The sequence below is a fragment of the Kogia breviceps genome, chromosome 17 (genome assembly GCF_026419965.1).
Source record: "Kogia breviceps isolate mKogBre1 chromosome 17, mKogBre1 haplotype 1, whole genome shotgun sequence".
Taxonomy (NCBI): domain Eukaryota; kingdom Metazoa; phylum Chordata; class Mammalia; order Artiodactyla; family Physeteridae; genus Kogia; species Kogia breviceps.
Window position 1 is genome coordinate 46,609,022 of NC_081326.1, and position 21,741 is coordinate 46,630,762.

General features: G+C 34.4%; 1 protein-coding gene across 38 annotated transcripts in view; it reads left to right on the plus strand.

The window, feature by feature from the left end:
* The window catches only part of RIMS2 (regulating synaptic membrane exocytosis 2), a 552,349-nt gene that overhangs the window by 101,879 nt on the left and 428,729 nt on the right, over nt 1-21,741 (plus strand). For all 38 annotated transcript variants that reach the window (XM_059042501.2, XM_059042514.2, XM_059042509.2 and 35 more), the window contains one exon: nt 16,728-16,938. In XM_059042501.2, the coding sequence (XP_058898484.1) occupies nt 16,728-16,938 (211 nt within the window). The remainder of the gene's footprint in view (nt 1-16,727; nt 16,939-21,741) is intronic.

Sequence of the window (21,741 nt, forward strand, 5' to 3'; positions counted from 1 at the left end):
GGAGAGGCTAGGCCCGTGAGCCACGGCCGCTGGACCTGCGCGTCCGGAGCCTGTGCTCCGCAATGGGAGAGGCCACATCAGAGAGGCCCGCGTACTGCAGAAAAAAAAAAAAAAAGTGATCACTAATTAAGGAAACAAAATGACATTTGATTGGGATAAACAAAGATCAAGGCAAATTTGTAAAGAAATAGCTTTATTTCAATAATAAATATAATACAGTTTGCTTTGGTTTTTGGCTAGGAAGATTGTAGGAGAAAAGACTAGTACTTTCCAATATTTTAAAAATTAATTCCAAATTAATAACTTATTTCCATTAATGTTTCTTGGACAACTAATTCATTCTTCTTGTTCTGTGAGTTATACAATTAAAAAAACCAGAACTAATAAGTTCTCTTAATAGCTACTTTCTTCATCTTACAATCTTATTGTGCTGAAGATTTCCGATATATAATTTTCTAGGAGCTTTCCTTTTATCTTTCTGATCCACAGATCGGGGTACTTCTGAATCTTCTCCTTTAATTCATCTTCTCTTTGATCAGAGTCTAAGACTTCTTATTTCTGAATCACCTCATTTGTTTCTCTCTTTGACTACCATTTGAGAAAGATAACATCCTATCTGCTTACTTTCTATTCACTCACCTATTAAATTATTTTGGAGAGTTGAATTGTAGGTATTCATTTTCATTTGTAAATGTTAAAAAGTAGGACTTATGCTTTTCATATTCTGTATGAACGTTTTCACAGTAGAATAAGTAAATATTATATCAGATAATATTTAAAAATCTAATATTTCCTGAACAGTAATTTCATTTTAATGAATTTCTATAAATCCCATGTTGTGATTTTCAAAGCTTTAATAATGTAGGTGCTTTGAGGTCTGTATTTTTGGAATTTGTTTATTTCATAGGTTTTTTTTTAATGCAACAGGAATGTAATTTTCAATGTAATGTAATTTTGATTTGGGTAATTGATGTGAAAATATAGGTATAAGTAGAACAATGTTTCCAATTTTGACTTTCCATAAGTACTGAGGCATAGAAAATGGATTGAGCCAATTTTCAGTTGTCAGTTCATTCAGTCTGCAGAAATTGCTTAATATACAAATTAAATAATTTTAAATTCTTTTCTTTCTTTCACTATTTTTTCACATTAATATTAAAATGAGGGAAAATTGTCTGTAAAGATAATATAATATAGGTTATATGTAGGGTGTAAACGAGTCTGGATAATTAAAATGGGCATACTAGGAAAAAATGATAAATGCTATTTAATGCAACTGTTTTTTTAACTTGTGTTGCCAATATGTAGCATAATATCAAAGGTAAGTTTTTTAATACAGATTAGTGAAACCAATCAATTGGATTAGTTTGATTTTGAATTTTCATGTAATAACAGTTTTATTCATGTTGTGACATGTTAAATAATAAATGTACTTTTGAAATACTAGGAAAATCTAAAATTTGAAATATTGGAATGAGGTGGCCACTAATATAGTAATCCTCTTTGATAATGAGGTATTTTAATAGGAAAAAGGTGCTAAGGGGAAGAGTGTTTTAAGCATAGGGAAATCATAGGTGAAAGTTTTTAGGTAGCAAAGGGTTTGAGAGACACAAAAAAGACTAGTGTGGCTGTAATATAGTGGACAAGAGGAAGCGCGACAGGAAGTGAGGTTCTGGAGGTAGGACTCAGACAGGGCATTGTTTCTCTAGAGAGTGAGAAGGAGTTTGGATCTGAATGTCAGTATAAAGGGAAGATACTGAAAAGTTTTAAACATGGGAGTCACATAATTTAATTTATGTATAAAAATCAATCTGGCTGTTCTATGAGTAGAGTGAGTGAGGATGGAGGTTGAGAGAGTACTGAGGAGGCTTTTGTGAAGGACTTGGCTAGGGATTATGGTGACTTGGACCAGGTTGATGATACTGAAGATGGAGGGAAGTGGATTGGGGATATATTTGGTGGTTGAAATGACATGATTTGTTAATGGAGTAGATTTAGAAGAAGTTAGTAAGGAAGATGAAAGAACCAAAGAGGACTGCCAGATTTCTGATTGGAAGAACTCATTGGGTGGTGATACCATTAACTATGATCAAGAAGGGGAAAGGATGAACAGGTTAGAGGTAGAAACTAAAACTGAAGTTTTAAATTTTTAAAGTTTAAGATGCTAATAAGTTAAGCAGCTTTGAAGGAGAGATATGGATTAGCTGCAGATATAACTTTCAGAGTTGTCAGTATGATGCATCAAACTACAAGAGGAGACAAGATGACGTAGAGAGAGAGTATGTGATGAAGAGCAGATAAGAAGGTCCAAGACTTAGCCCTGAAAATTCTCACACTGTGCACGGTACTAGGCATCCAGAGATAAAAGGACTATGGTTCCTGCTCTCAAATATTTCACATTCAAGAGGGAAAACATGCTGATAAGTAATTAAAAACAATATTGTGGAGACTTCTGTTTTCCTCTTTGACATATAAAGAGTTTGGAAGCTGTCACTCCCATCCTTACAACGAGAAAAATGCTGAACAAACTGAAAATCAACAACTCTTCTTAGATCCCAGAAAATTGAGGACACAGGACAAATCAATGCCCTGACAACTGAAAGAAGAGGTGAATAAAGAGTATCACAGCTTCCTGGGAGCAGAAACCACCTGAGCTAGGAGCTGGTAGGAAATTGAGGAAATACTGAAGGCTGAGTGTGGACTAACTTAAGAGTTAAAAATTCTTGGAAATCCACCTTTAGGGGATCCCCCGCCCCAGTTTTGTGAGTTTTACCTCCATGAACTCTACCAAGTTCTCAAGGTAAAGATCAGTGAAAAATTCCCTCATACTTTCACCAGGGGGATGGGAAAAGTAACCATTTTGACATACTCCCAGAGATTTTCATTCTCAAAGGACCAACATGAGAGTAGAGAAATACCCAATTATTGTCCCCGTAACCTTCCTGTCTCTCCAAAACAGGAAAAGAAGCTGAGAAGCACTTGTGACAGTCACAGCCCAGGGGCACTAGCCCATGAAAAGACTAACACTTATTTATAGGATTATAGAATGCTTCTCTTCCAAGTGTCAGTTTAGGGATCTAGGCTGTTTCCATCTTGGTGGCAAGCCAATTAGAACACATAGTTACCAGGATTGCTGCATCAGAGGAAGAGAGAGAGAATGGAAAACACACATTTATTCTTTTTTTTTTTTTTTGAAAAAATAGAGACATTTTAAATTATTGTCAGTGATTACAAAATCTATCTCTCAATAATTGATAGAACAAGTAGACAGAAAAATCAGTAAGTATACAGAAGACCTGAACAATACTATCAACCAACTGAATGGAATGAATTTTTTTAGAACATTTCTACTCAACAACAGCAGAATACTCATTCTTTTAAAGTACACACAGAAATTTTACAAAATAGAACATATTCTATGAGCCATAAAATGTCTCAATAAACTTAAAAGAATTCAACCATAAAACTATGTGCTATGACCAAAATTATATTAGTTATTAATAACAGAAAGATATCTTAAAACTCCCCAAATATTTGGAAACCATTATATAATCCATGGGTCAAAGGAAAAAAAAAAGGAAATTCATATATATTTTGAACAGAAATAAATGAAAATAGCATATTAATATTTGGGAGATGAAGCTGAGGCAATACTTATAGGGAAATTTATATGATGAAAGACTTACACACATTTATTCTTAATTGTGTAAGACAAGAAGTGACATAGGTCACTTTTACTCATAGCTCATTGCCCAGAACTTGTCACAAGCCTCTTAACTAACTGCAAGGAAGTCTAGAAACTCCATGTCCTCATGAAGAGAAGCAACTCTATATAGTGAGCACTAGTAACATCTAGTACACTTAGTTTACATTTGATTCTTATTTATTGCAATGAGATGGATATTTCAGAATGCCGAAAGATAAAGACGTGCCAAAAGAATGCTGTAGTAGCAAAGATAACTCCAGTATTAGTCCCCATTCTTGGTACTGTTGGTTCTTCTGAAACTGCTGTAAGTAATGACTTGAGATCAAGATCTAATTTTTACAATACTGAAGGGTAAGGTTAATAATATGAAGAAAATTCAAATACAGATTTCAAGGAATACCAATTCAATTTTGTCAGTGGGATTACAGGGAGATTTTTTTGTATTCTCTTAGGTCGCAGTGAAAGGAGATTAAAAATGGGTTAACAGTGAAAATATATGAAAGCATACTGAGAAACCCTTAGTTGAACATTAGAGATTACAAAGTACAATAATAAATAGGATAAAGAGTAAACAAAATAATTTTTAAAGGGAGGAGCAATATATCAGAAAATCATTCTTCTGTTCTTGGATGGAAGCTGTCTACTTTGGTTTGTCATCTGTTTGATCCAAGAGTCGTTGGTTAGCTCTTTCTCTCCAAAGACCATTTGTTTCTGGGGATTCTTAAGACTCTTTTATTCAAGGTCTCCTGATGGAGCAGATTTCCAACAGTCCATGCAAAATTGTTTGTGTCTTTTTAGTTGTGAAACATGAGTCCAAAGATCAACATTTTGAGGCTTTTGTTGAAGTGCTAATTGTTAACATGACTTATTAACAGTCTTTTCCATCATAACCCTGAGGTAGTTTTTCTGTCCTATCTCTTCCAGAAGACTAAATCTGTAGGTTTCAGGTCTTAGAGTGTTCCTTAGAAGGATGTTTTGGAAATCCTGCTTGTACCCGTTGATGATAAGACTAAGTGTATCACATGACTCCTTTACTGTGCCCAATCATGTTAACTTGCAATAGAGCTGACTCTAGGGTCAGAAGTGAAATACTAAATGCCTGGGCAGCCTATTATTAACTTACAAGGGAAAGCTGATAGGTCTCCCCAAAAGTTGATTTTATTGTTTTGAAGGCTAATGGCAATGGAAATTGAAGGGTCATTGAGAATATTGTTAATTTAATTTTACTTAAAAAATTCCACTTGTTTTATTTCTACTTTTTCTGAAGCTTGAGGATGATATGGACAAAGATGTTTTCTTGTAAGCTACGTACTTCTTATTGGCTCTTGAATGGTCAAAGCAGTTGATATGGACTTGTGAAAATAGTGAAGGCAGTTCCTGCACATAAATATGTTTCCAGGTCCAACATAGATAGTCTTCAACCTGAGTGGTCTAAAATTGACTGCATTTGTCATGTATGTTAGAACCACCTTAAATTCCTTTTGGCTCAAAAAAGGGATCAATAAATAAAGAAAAATTATGATGATAGATTGCTTGTTCAGAAAATGCATTTAGAAAAATTGATAAAAGTACCAAAGTGTTTACTTCCAAGTAAAGTTTTTATTAAAACATAACATATGTAGTGAAAAGTGCACAATTTGAAAATATATAGCTCGTTGACAGTGAACATATCTGGAAATCATCACTGAAAGCAAGAAGCAGAACATTACCAGCCCTCCAGGATGGATCTCTTCCTTATGCTCCCTTCCAGGGAGGACTGTCTACCACCCCAGCGAGTGACTTTTATCTTGAATTTTTTCTAGCACCACATATTATTTTTGCCCATTTATATTTAGACTTCATACACATAGAATCATATGGTATATTGTGTCTATATTATTTTGCTTAACGTGTTTGTGAGAGCCATTCATATGATTGCATATAGCTGTATTTCATTCATTCTCATGATTGTATGGTACTCTAGTATCTGGATATACTACAATTCATTTATGTTTTACTATTTCTGTACATTGCGGTTGTTTCCAGTTTTGGGCTATGAATAGTGCTGTGATATACATTCTGATGCCATTATTTTTTCTTATTACTTTGGAAAATTTTGTAGTTATTTGTGAAAGTGAAGTACTTCAGCTATTTAAAAATATTTTCAAATGTTAAATCTAGTTACTATGTCAGGGTGTCTATGTCTCTAGTTTCCCATTTATTTATTTGTTAATGCTATAGATACCGTTTCTTGAGCATGCCCTACTGTTTGATGTTTTGGTGCCTCTGCATCTGGCCAAGAAAGGGAGAAAAGGCATTCCAGGCAGAGGAACGGGATGATATGATCAGATTTTTATTTTAGAAAAACAGTAGTGTTGTAATAGTCGCTTAGGCAGCTATTTAGAAGTTCAGAGGAGAGACCTGCTACGTGACTGGGATGGCCATCTATATGACATCTGTTTATTCTTTTTTTAAATAAAAGGACATAGTCCGTTCTGTCAGCGCATTAGTAAAGCAGTGGCTTTTATACTTTTTAAAAAAACTTCCATCCATAAAAAGAAATATATTTTGCACTATAACCCAGTATACACATACCTACATAGAAATATATATATATATATGGGTAATAGAAACAAGATTTATATGAAATCTTACTTGCACTCTTTCCAATGCTATGATCTATTCTATTTCATTAAAAATCCTGAGTCTTGGCCTGCTAAATTGATTTTATGTCCTTGTATTGGATTGCACTCTGAAGTTTGAAAAGCACTCTATAATGTGTGTGACTGCATTTAATGATCACATTTTATAACTGCATGCCATGAACTTGTAGAAAGCACAACTTCAAACTCATCATCTGATGAAAGTCAGTGTTATGGAAATCATGAAAGTACACTTATAAGATGAATGGGAAAACAGCAACAGCAACAAAAACCTATGTGGCTGGGCATAAAATTACCAGGCACAGCAGGATTACTAGGAGCTAACAGACTGAAAAATTTCTGTTTTCTTAAAGAATTCAGAAGTGAAGAGATTTTACTTTGGAAAACAGTTCAATGAGTTGCTTTGGTGAGGATGGAGAAAATAGACATGAAAAATTTGGATAAAACAGCTTTTTGAAATAAGAAAGTGGAAAAAGCAATATTTCTAAATTTAAATTGATATATTATTGTATATGTCCTTTTTTTTTTTTTTTTTTTTCCGGTACGCGTGCCTCTCACTGCTGTGGCCTCTCCCGTTGCGGAGCACAGGCTCCAGACGCGCAGGCTCAGCGGCCATGGCTCACGGACCTAGCCGCTCCGCGGCATGTGGGATCTTCCCAGACCGGGGCACGAATCCGTGTCCCCTGCATCGGCAGGCGGACTCTCAACCACTGCGCCACCAGGGAAGCCCTGTATATGTCTTTAAAATATTTATCTGTCATAAAAGTTTTAAATTAAATGTGAGTACATCTTTGACTCTTTTATCTGTATCAGGGATCTGCAAAATATGGCCTGTGGGTCAAATCCTGCCTGCTTTTGTAAATAAACTTTTATTTTTTATTTTATTTTTTTTTTGCGGTATGCGGGCCTCTCACCGCTGTGGCCTCTCCCGCTGCGGAGCACAGGCCCCAGACGCACAGGCCCAGCGGCCATAGCCCACGGGCCCAGCCGCCCCGCGGCATGTGGGATCCTCCCGGACCAGGGCACGAACCCGTGTCTCCTGCATCGGCAGGCGGACTCTCAACCACTGCGCCACCAGGGAAGCCCTGTAAATAAACTTTTAGTGGAACACTTTTTTTGTTTCAAGCTCATTTATTTGTTTATCTATGGCTACTCTCACATCCCTTTGGCAAAATTGAGTAGCTGTGACAGAGACCCTATGGTCCACAAGGCTTATAATATCAACTATCTGGCCCTTTGCAGAAAAAGTTTGCTTACCTCTGATTTACATCACTGGAAACTTATGTATTTACCTTTATATTTATAAACTTAAATATATAAGCTTATATATTTAAGATTGTTTAGACCTTTCATTGTATTTGGAGTTTGGTTCTGACAATGTTGTTTTGGAGTGGAACAAACAAAAAACTCAATGAAATAGAATGCAGAGTCCATAAATAGACATTTGCACATGTGAGAACTAAGTATATGATAGATTGCTTTCACAAATCAGTGGAAGAAAGGATGGTCTATTTAATGGTGCTGGGAAAATAGAGTCTCTATATGGAAAAGATTAAAATTAAATTCTTGCATCACATCACATATAAAAATAAACTTTAGATCGATTAAAAGCCTAAATGTGAGAGGAAAAATTATAAAGCTATTAGAAGAAACTGTAGAATTTTTTGTGACTGACTCAGGGGTGAGTAAGGATTTTTATTATAGCCAGCCACCAAAACCACGAACCACGCAGGGAGAAACTGATGTATTAGAATGCAACAAAATTAAAGAATTCTGCTTAACAAAGAACAGAATTAGCCGTCATTTGTCAGACTAGGACATTTGCTATTCTCAGCTTATAAAGAATTAACATATAGGCTTTACAGGGTTCTTCTGCAAATCAACAAAAACAAATAAACAACCACATACCCCCCCCCACCCAGCCCCTGCCCCACCAGGAAAACCAATAGAGTTTTGGTAAAGGACAGCATGAATAGGTAGTTCATAGGTAGGGCAGTTCAACTGGCTGAACTTCATTAGGAGTCAGAAAAATGTGAACTTAAAAAAATAATACATCAGTTCATATCTACCCAAGCTGTAAACTTTTAAAAATTGAATAATATCACGTATAGGCAAGGATAAGAGAAAACTGGAGCCTTCATACCCTGCTTGCAGGTATGCTAACTGGGTAAGCCATTTGGAGGGAAGTTAAATATTTAGTGAACTTGAGTATGTCTATTATATTTCTGTATACATATCTCAGAGAAAAACATATGTGTTTATAAATATCTCATTACAGAAATATTACAATTTATTGGAAATATACAATAATGAATTATAAAGGGTCAACTTATTTATTTACTAATTCTTTTTTTAATTGAAGTATAGTTGATTTACAATATCATGTTAGTTTCAGGTGTACAGCACAGTGATTCAGTTATATATATAAATCAATTCTTTTTCAGAATAAAGTGCCAACTTAAAAAAAAGGGATGAATAAAATGTAAATAGGGAAAATTATACAGCCATTAAAATGTGTAAACCTATAGCTGTAGGAGCTTGGATTCTACAGCAACACTGAATTTGGATCTGGCTTTACTTACTAGCGGTGTGACTGTAAGTAAAAATAGCTTCTCTGTGGAATAGAATAATAGTAGAATATTTATAATAGTACCTATCTACCTGATACACAGTAAGCACCATATGCATTAGGTATTGTTTATTCTATTTAGATTTTAATATAAAAATATAAAGACTGGTTCCTGAGGGAAGGGAAGTCACATTGGGGAAGGGAAAATAGTTAATTAAAATGGGAGCCAAGCATGGATCAGTGCAACCAAGCCCATGATCAACTCTATTTTGGATACCTACGGTTTCAAAAAAGAGAAAGAAAGAAAATTTTAAAAAAGGTGTGCATTGTAATCTATCCTAGGAGGAGGCGAGAGCATGTATAAAATATAAATGCCCTATAATGGATGCACCATAGTGAGTCTAAAGGATGAGTGGCTTTAGCAGAAAGAGGGGAAAGCAGTGCAAAAAATGAGGTTGAAGGGGTGAATGTGTGCGAGAACATTCAAGGCTTTGTCTTTATAAGAAGACTTTTCTTCGTCTTAAAAGCAATCAGAAGCCATTAGCGTATTTTAAGCTGTGAGATGACAAGATAATTTTTCTGTAGTATGCAGAAGGGGAGAAGTGTGGATGTGAGTAGCCTAGCCAGGAGGCTAGGTGGGCATTGATGGTAACAAGGCCTATGGTATTGACAATGGATTCAGAGACAAGCGGAAGGTTCAAGACACATTTAAGAAGTAAAATTGAAAGGACTTAGATTAATTATGCATTTGAAGGAGGGAGGTATTTCTAGAATAATTCTAGATTTCAGACCTGCATAATTAAATGGTGGCACAATTCACTGAAATTGTGCACTGGAAGGAACACTGGAAGGGAATTTAGTTTAATAGGAAAATTAGGCGTTCGCTTTGATATGCACTGAATTCCAACTGGCATTGAAACTTCCAGATAGAGATGTCAAGTAGGCAATTGAATATTGAAGCTCAGAGGAGAAGTTTAAGCTGAGGATTTACATTTAAAAGTAATTTATATATAGGTGGAAATTGAAGTGTTAGGTGTGGGTGAGATTGCCTAAGAAGACATTGAAAAGAAAAGAGGGGCCTGAGTCTTGACCTTCAAAGGAGAAAGAAAATGAAAGGCAGATACAGGAAGAAAACCAGGAGAGTGTAATGAAAGCCCAGTGGGCATGTGAACATAATTTCAAGTATTGTTGAGAACTCAGTAAGATGGAGACTAAAAAAATTTGTCCATTAGTTTTAGGTACAGGGAAATCCTTGGTAAACTTTGTGAGAATTAAGAAGTAGACTGGAAATTAGATTAGATTGGTTGAAGAGTGACTGGGGTGAGGAAGGAGAGATAGAATTTGACCTATTTATAAATGGGAAGGGAAGAAATGCTCTTTTTGGCAAGGAATGTAATTTAGCTCCCGAATCTGCCTGTATACCACTACTTCTACATATGGTAGTTTCTCATTTTATAGGACTGGATGAATACACAAAATCTCTCTATTAGTCCTCTCCTATCTCCTCAAACTGTTGTAGCCTAGTCCTATCTGTATTTCATCTTCTCTCCCTCTCTTTGCTCTCTACAGCTGGAAAGATTTGATCCCATCCTGCAGCCCTAATAATGCTGTAGTCTCTGGGATTACTACAGTTGTTATGTAAAAGGGTTTTAAATAGCTCTAATCTAGCACTTTGAGATACGTAATTACTAATTTTTCTGCTAATGTGATTGGCCTTCTCCCTGTTTATGAAATGGGGTTTCTACTTCCCTTGAGGCACTATATTGTAGAACAATTGACTTAACTAGATTTCTGCTTTTTGTTCCAGTGTGACTTGTTAACTTGCCTAGTACTCCAGTGCCTCTAGAACTAAAACAAAACATTGCTCTAATTTTCTTCTTTCTGTTTCCCAGTGGGGTTCAGCCGTGTGCTGAAGGGTATGCCAGAGATCATAAGTGTGTACACAGGTATACAGTAGAAATGTATAATATACCTCACACATAGAAAGATAGTTCTTCGAAATGGTTGGGAGAAGCTATGATGCAGAGTTCATTCAGTGGTCCGCTTAAAATCATGCTTGCTCTGGTACATGTTTATGAGCTTGAGTTTCCTGTAGTGGTGCTTGTTTTACGTTAACAGAGATTCACTTAAACCTGGTGGGAGATCATCAGGGAAAAACAGTATGTTGTCTGAAGTTATAGAAAAAAAATTGAGAAAAACTGGCACGGCTATTTGAATTTACTAGTATTAGGTGTGAAAAAGGAAGTCTGCTTTTGTGGTTAAGTAGGTAAAAGGACTTACATAGATCTATTTTTAATTTACCTACTGACTTTAGGTTAGCACTTTGAAACTAACTTTTTTAAAAGTCGGGCTTATTTGAGGTATAGTTTATTTGCAGTAAAATTCACCTTTAAGACATACACTTCACTGAATTCTGGAAAACATACACAGTTAAATATCTACTACCATAATCAAGACAGACTATTTCCTTCACCTCCAAACGTTCCTTATGTCCATTTGTAGTTAATCCTCTTGCTCTACTCCAGCCCCGAGCAACCATTGTTCTGATTTCTGTCCTAATAATTTTGCCTCTTTCAAAATGTTATATAAATGAAATCATATCATCTAAAAGTGGGCAATCTGCGACTCATAGGCCAAATCTGGCCCACTGCCTGTTTTCAGTGTCCATAAATAATATTTTATTGGAACACAGCTATGTTCATTCATTTATATATTGCCATTGGTTGCTTTGTGGTTCATGCTTTTTAGATTCTATTGAAGGTATGCTTGCCTAATCTAGCTAAGTAGTCTTTGTTTAACCCAAGGCCTCACTTTTTGTCAATGTTTTCATCTAGAAATTTTATAGTTTTAGTCATTTTATTTAGTTCTGTAATCTGTTTACAGTTCTGTAATACATTTAGTTAATTTTTGTATAGGTGTGAGGTATAAGTTGAGGTTCATGTTTTACACATGGATTTCCAGTTACTTTTTTTACACATGAATTTTCTGTTGCTTTAAAGGGCTATTCTTTATCATTGAATTACCTTGGCATTTTTTTAAAAAAGTAATGACCATTTAAGTGTTGGACTATTCTGGACTCTGTTCTATTCTGTTCTATTGTATGTGTGTTTATCCTTTGCCAATATTTGATTACTTCTGTAGCTTTTCTAGCTAAGTCTTAAAATCAGGTAATGTGAGTCCTCCAATCTTTTTGTTTTTCAAAATATTCTGCCTATTCTGAGAGTTTTGCTTTTCCATACAAATTTTAGATTTAGCTTGTCAATTTGTTTAAAAAATTCTTGCTGAGATTGTGACTGAGATGGCATTGAATCAATAGATCAATTTGTAGAGAATTGATATCTTAACAATATTGAGACTTCTCATTGATGAATAACAGTATATTTCTACTATTAATTAGATCTCTCTTTTGATTTTTTTTATTAGTGTTTTAAAGTTCTTACCAAAGATAGCCTGCACATATTTTGTTAGATTTATACCTTAGTCTTTTATTTATTTTTTGATGCCATTGCGACTACTTTTTAAAATTTTGATTTCCAATTGTCTATTGCTAGTATATAAAAATACAATTGTTTTTTGTATATTGAGCTTGTATCTTGTGACCTTGCTAAACTCATTTATTTATTATAGGAGATTTTTTTGATAGTTTCTTTGGGATTTTATACATAGACAATTATGCTATCTGTGCAGTTTAAAAATTTTCCTTTCCAATCTCTATGGCTTTAATTTTTATTGTTTTTTCTGGCTTTGATGCATTAGCTAGGATTTCCAGTCCAATGTTGGTTAGGAGTAGTGAGAGAGAACATCTTGCTTTGTTGCTGATTTCAGGGGGAAAGCACTCAGTTTTTCAAATAGAGTATGGTGTTAGCTGTAGTCTTTTGTGGATACTGTTATTGCATTTAGGAAGTTTCTGTCTATTCCTAGTTTGCTGATTCAGCTGCTTTTTCAGCATATTTTGACATAATCATATGTTTCTTTCCCCTTAATCTGTTAATGTGGTAAATTATATAGCTTGAATTTAGAATGTGGAACCAACCTTGAATTCCCAGGATAAACATCACCTATTTGTGATGTATTATTCCTAACATATTTCTGGATTTGGCTTGCTAATGTTGGGTTGAGGATTTTTGAACCTTCTCATGAGGAATATTGGTCTATAATTTTCTTTTCTTATTATATTTTTGTATGGTTTTGGTATCAGAGTAATGTTGGCCTTAGGAAATTAGTTAAATGTTTCTTTCAGTTTTATCTTCTGGAAGGGATTATATAGAATTGGTATTGTTTCTTCCTTAAATATTTTACAGGATTCATCAATAAAGCCATGGAGAACTGGAGTTTTATTTTTGAAAGGTTTTTAAACTATGAGTTAAATTTCTTTAGTAGCTTTAGGACTTGTCAGGCTATCTTGTTCTTGAGTGAGGTGTACTTATTTCTGTCTTTCAAGAAGATGGTCTATTTCTCATGTAAGTCATAGAATTTTGGGCATAGAGTTGTTTGTAGTATTCTCTTATAATCTTTTACATTTAATTTTGTTTAACTGTGGCATCTGTAGTGATGTTCCCTCTATCATTGTTGTAGGTAATTTGCATCTTCTCTCTTTCTTTCTCTTTCTTGATCATTCTGGCTGGAGGTTTATCAATTCTGTTGTTTCTATTTTAAAAAGAATCAGTTTTTGGTTTCATTGATTTCTTCTCTAATCTTTTAAAATTTCCTTCCTTCTACTTTCTTTGGGTTTAACTTTCCTTTTTCTTTTTTTGAAACTGATTTGAGACTTTTTTCTTTTTGACATAAGCATTTATTTCTATGTCTAGGTGTGGTTTTCCATATGATGCTTCCAAGGAGTATCATACTCCTGCCTGAAGAACTTACTTCAAATCCCTTGCAGTTAAGGTCTTCTTTTAACATTTCTTTGCCTGAAAAAGCCTTTATTTTGTCTTCATTTTTTTAAGTATAATTTTACTGCATATAGGATCTTGGGTTGACAGGTTTTTTTTTTTTTTCCTTCCTGTCAGTGCTTTATAAAGATGTCATTCCAAAGTCTTCTATCTTGCATGGTTTCTGAAGAATAATCTTCTGTAATTCTTATCATTGGTTCTTTGTATATAATATGTTATTTTCTCTGGCTGCTTTTATAGTTTTCTCTTTATGTTTTGTTTTTAGCAATTTGACTATGATGTGTGTAAAAGTGTGTGTGTGTGTGTGTGTGTGGTTTTTGTTCTACAAAGGATTCTCTGAAGTTCACGTGTCTGTGATTTGCTGCCTTTCATTAGTTTTGAAAAATTCATGGCCATTATCCCTTCAAATATTTCCTCTTTCTTCATCTTCTGGGACTCCAGTTTTACATGTTAGATCATTTTAGCTCTTGGATGCTCTCTCTCTCTCTCTCTCTCTTTTTTTTTTTTTTTCTTTTTCTTTTTGGCCACAGCACACAGCATGCAGGATCAGATCCCTGACTAGGGATCAAACCCATGCCCCCTGCAATGGAAACATGGAGTCTTAACCACTGGAACACCGGGGAAGTCCCTTGGATGTTCTTTTCTTCCTACACTTTTTTTTTCTTTTTTCTGTTTTAAATGTGGATAATTTTTATTGACTTATTCCCTTAGTTTTTTCAAGCCTACTCATGAGACCATCAAAGGAATTCTTCATCTCTGAGGACATATTTTTTATTTCCAGTATTTCCATTTGACTCTTACAGTTTCCATCTTTCTGCTTCAGTACCCTATTTGTTCATGTCTGTTGTTCACCTTTTTTCTCTATATCGTTTACCTTAATAATTTAAATCATTTTAAAGTCTGTGTCTGATAATCTTATCATTTTTGTCATCTCTGATCTACTTGTAGTGATTATCTCTTGATACCGGGTTGTTTATTCCTTGTGATTTTTCCCTGAGTCTCAAGCTTTTGAGTTGTATTTATGCCTTAAAGGTGGCATGCCTTTTCTGTCAGACTGTCAGTATTGGGGATTAAATCACCAATCAAGTCAGGGATTCAGACAGGTTTGGATTTTGTTGTTGCCATCATTATCTTTAGTGCACTACTATCTTCAAATTCCTCTAACAGTGGGCTACTGTTGCTTTTTGCTTGGGGTGGATGCAGGAGTAATGTAAGTTTTTTTTTTTTTTTTAATGTTTTGCTACCCCTTCAGCCATTCCTATCCACTTATGTCACAGAGGGAGGGGGTCTCTCCCCATGTTCTTGCCCATTCCCCAGAGGTAGACTACTGGTGCTTATTTCTTGATCCTAGGCCTGTGATAAGGCCGTGCGTGGTGTTCTGTTGTGTGTGTTCTATCTTCCATCTTTGAACAGGCTTTGTCCACCTGGGCTTCAGGGATGAGGCTTGCTCAAGGTTTTTACTCCCTCCTTCCTGTGGAAGCAAATGTGCCTTGTATCTCTGAATGGTTTGGGGCAGGAGTTTCCATACCTCCCTTAGTGATAAAAGGCCTTTAATTTGTAGGTAAGATCTTGGTTGAAGATGGTTTCTGTCCCTCTTTCATGGGAAGAGGGTTTTTTTTCAAGCTTTTCCCTAGCTGCAATGGATCTTTGCCTTTGCCCTGGGGATGACAGAGTTTACTCCCTTTTCCTGTGGCTTATAGCTTTGGCTTTTTTAGGAGAAATAGTCTGGGAAAATGTGCCTGTGTCCTAGCAGCCACTAGTCAGTCACTTCTGTTATACCTGCACATGTGCACCCCCAAAGGGTTTTTTTTGTTCTCATGCCCTGCTCCCAATATGCCTGATGAATAACCAGTGGAGGTATGTGGAAGAGTGCTTGTGAGTGAGTGTGAACTCCCTTGAGTCTGGGCCCCTAGCTATTCCAAACTGTCATGTTAGCCCACACTTGGCCTTTACAGTTTGTTAAAGTTTTAATGAATTTCTTCTTACCTAATTGTAAGAGGAAACACCTCTTTCTCCTGTGTTCTGCCAAAGGAGAAACAGTGTGGCCCATTGTTCTTTGGAAGGGCTTGTTGCTCTTTGAAGTCTAGATTATTTGGTTGCCTTATAACCTTAACTCTATGACGGGCTCAAAACAAGTTATGATATTTTAGATTATTTAGCCTTTTGTCCTTTCTAGGATGGCAGTGACGTTATTTACAGCTTTGTAAATCCTAAACATTAGTTCTGATTAGGAACTTTGATTTATAAATCAAAATTATAGTTTTAAATATTTAAAATTATCCTTTATTAAGACAATGGAAGTGAAAAGTTTTATCACTATTTATTTTTAACTAGAAAAAAATAAAGGCCTTACTTTTATTTGTACAGCCTTATTTGGTAGCCTTCTAATATTTTAGAAGCTGCATAGTGTCTTCGCAGCCAACATGTCGAGACTATTGAATAGATTTAAACAGTTAGTGAGACCACTCATCCAATGTTTTCCCCTCTGTTTGGATTCTTAATATCATTCCAATTGAGATTCTGTGTCAATGATTTGAAGTTCATAGGTTTTGGTTTCACTGTGTAAGTCAAATCAGTCTTTTTGTGAAGCTGTTGAAAAATAACACTGTAAATATTTTATGGTATATGATTGAAAATAGATTGCAAATGGTTGGTACAATTATAATTACAGTTCAAAGAAGTATCTTAATTGTATTGTTTCTTAAATTAGCATGTACATCAGAAGGCAGAACTAGTTATAACACTTTTATGATGTGATGTTCCATAAAAGATGTTATTCATAAACTGAAAATTAAATTTTTATTCTGTATTCTCCTATGGATTGTTTTTGGATATAAAATTGTGTCCACAAATTGTGGTAATTATTTTTGTTTTGAGACATCAGGAAACCAAATTTTTCTTATCTGTGTTCTCTGCAGAAAACTTCATCAGCAGTTTGAAATGTATAAGGAGCAGGTAAAGAAGATGGGAGAAGAATCACAGCAGCAGCCAGAACAGAAAGGTGATGCTCCAACCTGTGGTATCTGCCACAAAACAAAGTTTGCTGATGGATGTGGCCATAACTGTTCATATTGCCAAACAAAGTTCTGTGCTCGTTGTGGAGGTCGAGTGTCATTACGCTCAAACAAGGTACAGAATGAAAATTACACTTCATAATTCTCTTATACTTAAGCTTATCTTGAATAAAATAGACAACTGAAATTAATATTCGGGTTAATCAATGAATAAGAACCTTCCCTGGTGTCTTCAATTCAGATAAAATAATTTAAAAAATTTTTCCTCTGAATTAAAATGGTATTTGTCTCATTGTTTATGTTCTTTAGCTTATGATTTTGTTTAGAATCATAGGGTCTTAGACTTTCAAAGATGAAGAGAATTTAGAGATCAATTGGCCTAACTCCATATTTTATAGGTGTAGAAAACTCAGATCCAGAGACACTAAAATTCATCTTAAAGTCACACAACTGATTAATGTTTGGGTTGTGTCACAGCTTTTTCAATTACTTCACATAATTTTTTAAACTTGGTAGATCTGCTCTTCCTTTGGCCTCCATTTTCTTTCATTTTGAAAGAGGCTCTTTCTGGCTTTGAGATTCTATGTTTCATAATTTTATAGCTTTTGAGGCTACTTTACTCTTTATTTTTGTTTTAACATTAATGAAATAAACATTAGACTATGGAATTTAAAGAAGCAATGTTAAGGCTGTGTTTCACACCTGTACTAGATTTTTGTAGTTTAGCCATCCACTTTAGAGAATATATTAATATTTCCCAAAGAAAGCTATGTTGAAATTAGTAAAAGCAGTATTTTAAATTGTTGTCTTACTAAGTTCTTTATAATTTTGTATTTATCTCCTTCATAGTATTTTGTCACTCAGTTCTTAGGTAGCTCAAAAATATGAAGCTGATGTCTTTACATACATTACTTAGACACAATTATGGGAATTTGTTCCCCTTTGTGATTTCATTTCTCCATTGTCTCATTGTTTCCCTTTTCTCATTGTTTTGTTTTGCCCAGAACTAATAACTTTTCTTTATTTTTCCTTATCTTTCTCCCTGGTTTACCTGATTATTTTTCTTTTCCTTGACTAGTTGCATTGGCTAGAAACTCCAGTGTAATTTACTGATTGGAAGTGATGAGAGAAGCTATCCCTATTTTGTTCTTGGAGAGAAAGCATTCAGTCTCACTATTAAGTATTATGTTAGCTATCAGCTCTTAACAGATGTTGTCTATTATTAATTTGCTGAGAGTTTTTGTTTCTTTGTTTGTTTACCTCAGGAATAGGTGTTGGATTTTCTGAAATACTTTTTCTCCATCTATTGAGATTGATTATATGTTTTTTGTTAATATGGTGAACTACATTGATTGATTTTGAAATGTTAAACCAACTCTGTATTCCTGGAATAAAACCCATTTGGTTATGATGGATTATATCTTTTACATATTAATGGGTTTGATTAGATAAAATTTTGTTTAAAATTTTTGCTTCTGTGTTCATGAGGGTTGATATCTGTAGTTTTCTTTTCTTGCAATGTCTTTCTTTGATTTTGGTATTAGAGTAATGCTGGCCAGATAGAATGAGTTGGGCAATATTTCCTCCTCTCCAATGTTTTAGTAGAGTTTCTGCAGAATTAGTATAATTTATCTTTTAATGTTTTGAAGCCATCTGGGCATACAGTTTTATTTTGGGGGGAAAGTTTTTAAGTACAGTTTTAATTTCTTTAATAGATATAGAGTTGTTTGGGTTATCTATTTTTTTCTTGAATGAGCTTTGGTAATTTGTATCTTTCAAGGAATTTGTTCAGTTCCTCATAAGTTATTGAATTTATTAGCATCTTGTTCACAGTATTCCATTCTCATTCTTTTAATATCTGTATAATCTGTAGTGATGCTAGCTCTTTCATTCCTAATATTGGTAATTTACATCTTCTGTCTTTTTCCCTGCTTAGTCTGACAGATATTTATCAATTTTATTGATCTTATCAAAGAACCAGACCAGCTTTTTGTTTTATTGATTTTGTAAATTGTTGATTTCATCTTTTCTTTTTTTTTTTTTTTTTTTTGGCGGTACGCGGGCCTCTTACTGTTGTGGCCTCTCCTGCTGCAGAGCACAGGCTCTGGACGCGCAGGCTCAGCGGCCATGGCTCAAGGGCCTAGCTGCTCCGCGGCATGTGGGATCTTCCCGGACCCGGGGCATGAACCCGCGTCCCCTGCATCGGCAGGTGGATTCTTAACCACTGTGCCACCAGGGAAGCCCATCATCTTTGATCTTTATTATTTCTTTTCTTTTGCTAGCTGTAATTAATTGTCTCTTCTTTTTCTGGTTTCTTAAGGTGGAAGCTGAGGTCATTGCTTTGAGATATTCCTTCTTTTCTAATATAGGCATCATGTGCCGTCAGTTTCCCCTAAGTACTGCTTCAGTGACATCGCCAAAATTCTGATATGCTGTTTTTTTCATTTTCATTCAGTTGAAATACTTCCTAATTTTACTTTTCATCTTTGACCTATGAATAACTTCAAAGTATGTTATTTCTATTTTAAATATTGGGGGTGGATTCCAGAGATCTTTCTGTTAATGATTTTTAATTTAATTCGGTTGTGGTCCTAGATATACTTTGTATGCCTTGAATCTTTTGAAATGTACTGAAACTTATTTTATGGCCCAGAATATGGTTGATTTTTGACAAATGTTCTGTGTGTTCTTGAAGAGGGTGTATATTCTGCTATTTTTTGACAGTGTTTTTAAATGTCCAATAGGTCAAGTTGTTTAATAGAGTTGTTCAAGTCTACTATATCCTTGTTGATTTTCTACCTATTTATTCTATCAGTTATTAAGAGAGGGGTATTGAAATATATAACTATACTTGGATTTGTCCATTTCTTTTTACAGTTTTATTGGCTTTTGCTTTATGTATTTTAAATTTCTGTTTTTAGGTGCATAAACATTTAGCATTATTACATCCTATTAAATAATTGGCCCAATCATTCCAACTTTCTACTTGGTAGTAATAACATTGTTTATGTTTCCTGTTCTTTTAAACTAATTTGTGCCTTCATATTTGAAGTACTTTTCTTATAGGCAGCATATAGTTGGGTATTGCTTTGTTAGCCAATCTGACAATCCCTGCCTTTCAATTGGGTGTTTAGATAATTTATATGTAATGTGATTACTGATATGGTTAAGTTTGATTATATCATTTTGCTCTTTTTCTACTTTTACCATCTTATCTTTATTTCTTTTTTAGTCTCCTTTTGGATTAATCAAGTACTTTTTTGATTCAGTTTTATCTGCTTTGTTAGCTCATTAGCTTTGTTGACTCTGTTTTGTAGCTTTGTTGGCTCTTTGTTTTGTTATTTTATTAATTGCTTAAGGATTTGTAATATACATCTTTAAATGTTCACAGTCAACCTGAACTGATATTATACCATTTGGTGTATAGTATAAGAATTTACAATAGTGTACTTCCATTTCTACCCTTCTGGACTTAATATTATTGATACCATATAGCTTACTTTTACCTGTTTTATAAATCCCACAATACAGTTTGTTTTTTGTTTAAAAGGCTTATGTTTTAAGGAGTTTTAAATAATAAAGAAATATTATGTATTTACTTGTTACCATTTCTGCTAGTGTTCATTTCTTTTTGTAGATCTATATTTCTGTCTGGTATCATATTTCATCTGCCTGAAAGATTTCCTTCAATATTTGCTATAGTATGGGTCTGCTAGTGATGAATGCTTTCAACATTTTATGCTAAAATTTTTGCCCTTGTTTTTTTTAAAAGATATTTCTGCTTGGTATAGAATTCTAGTTTAACAGTTATTTTCTTTCAATATTTTAAATATTTTTGCTTCACTGCCTTCTCCCTTTCACTGTTTCCAATTAGAATTGTAATACCATTTTCATCTTTATCTCTCTGTATATAAAATGTGTCTTTTTTGTCTGATTGCTTTTAAGATAACCTTTTGATTACTGGTTACGTGCAATTTAATTATGATGTTTCTTGGTTAATTTTCTTCATGTTTGTTGTGTTTGGAGTTTTTTTGAGCTTTTTGTATCTATGTGTTTATAGTTTTCATAGGCTGTATAGAATGTTGTCAGTTTTTTCTTCATATATTTTTACTGGCCCATCCTCTCTCTCTTCTCCTTCAGGGAGTCCTATTACCCATACACTAGGCTGCCTGAAGTTGTCCTACAGCTCACTTTTGCTCTTTTTTATTAAGTGAAATTTTAATTTTCTCCTTTTTCATTTTGTTTATGTTTTATTTCTATGCCTCAGGTTTACTAATCTTTTCTTCTACAGTGTCAAATCTGCTGTTAATACCATTCGGTGTATTTTTTCACCTCAGACATAGTTTTCAAGTCTAGAATTTCAATTTTAGACATTTTTATATCTTCCACAGTCTAGTTAACTTTTTGAACTTGTAGAATACACACTCAGTAATAATTGTTTTGAAGTTCTCCTATGCTAATTTTAACATCTTTGTCAGTGTTGGGTTGGTTTTGATTCATTATTCTCATTATGGTATGTGTTTTCCTGACTCTTTAAATGCCTAGTATCTTATGTCGAATATCAGGCATTGAAAATTTTACATTGTTGGGTGCTAGATATTTTTTCATTCCTATAACTCTCCTTGAGCTTTGTTCTGGAATACAGTTAAGTTACATGGAAACAATTTAACTTTTGTATCTTGCTTTTGTGATTTGTTAGGTGGATCTGGAACAGTGCTCAGTTTAGCACTACTTATCCTCTTCTACAGAGGCAAGGCTTTCCTGAGTACTTTAACCAATACCCCATGATTATGAGTTTTTCTTGTCTAGCTGGTAGGAACATCTACTGTTTTCTCTAATCCTTTCAGGTGATTTTTTTTTCCCCCACTCCTGGGTATTTAATCACATTCATGCTCACTGATCATTACTAAGTTGAACA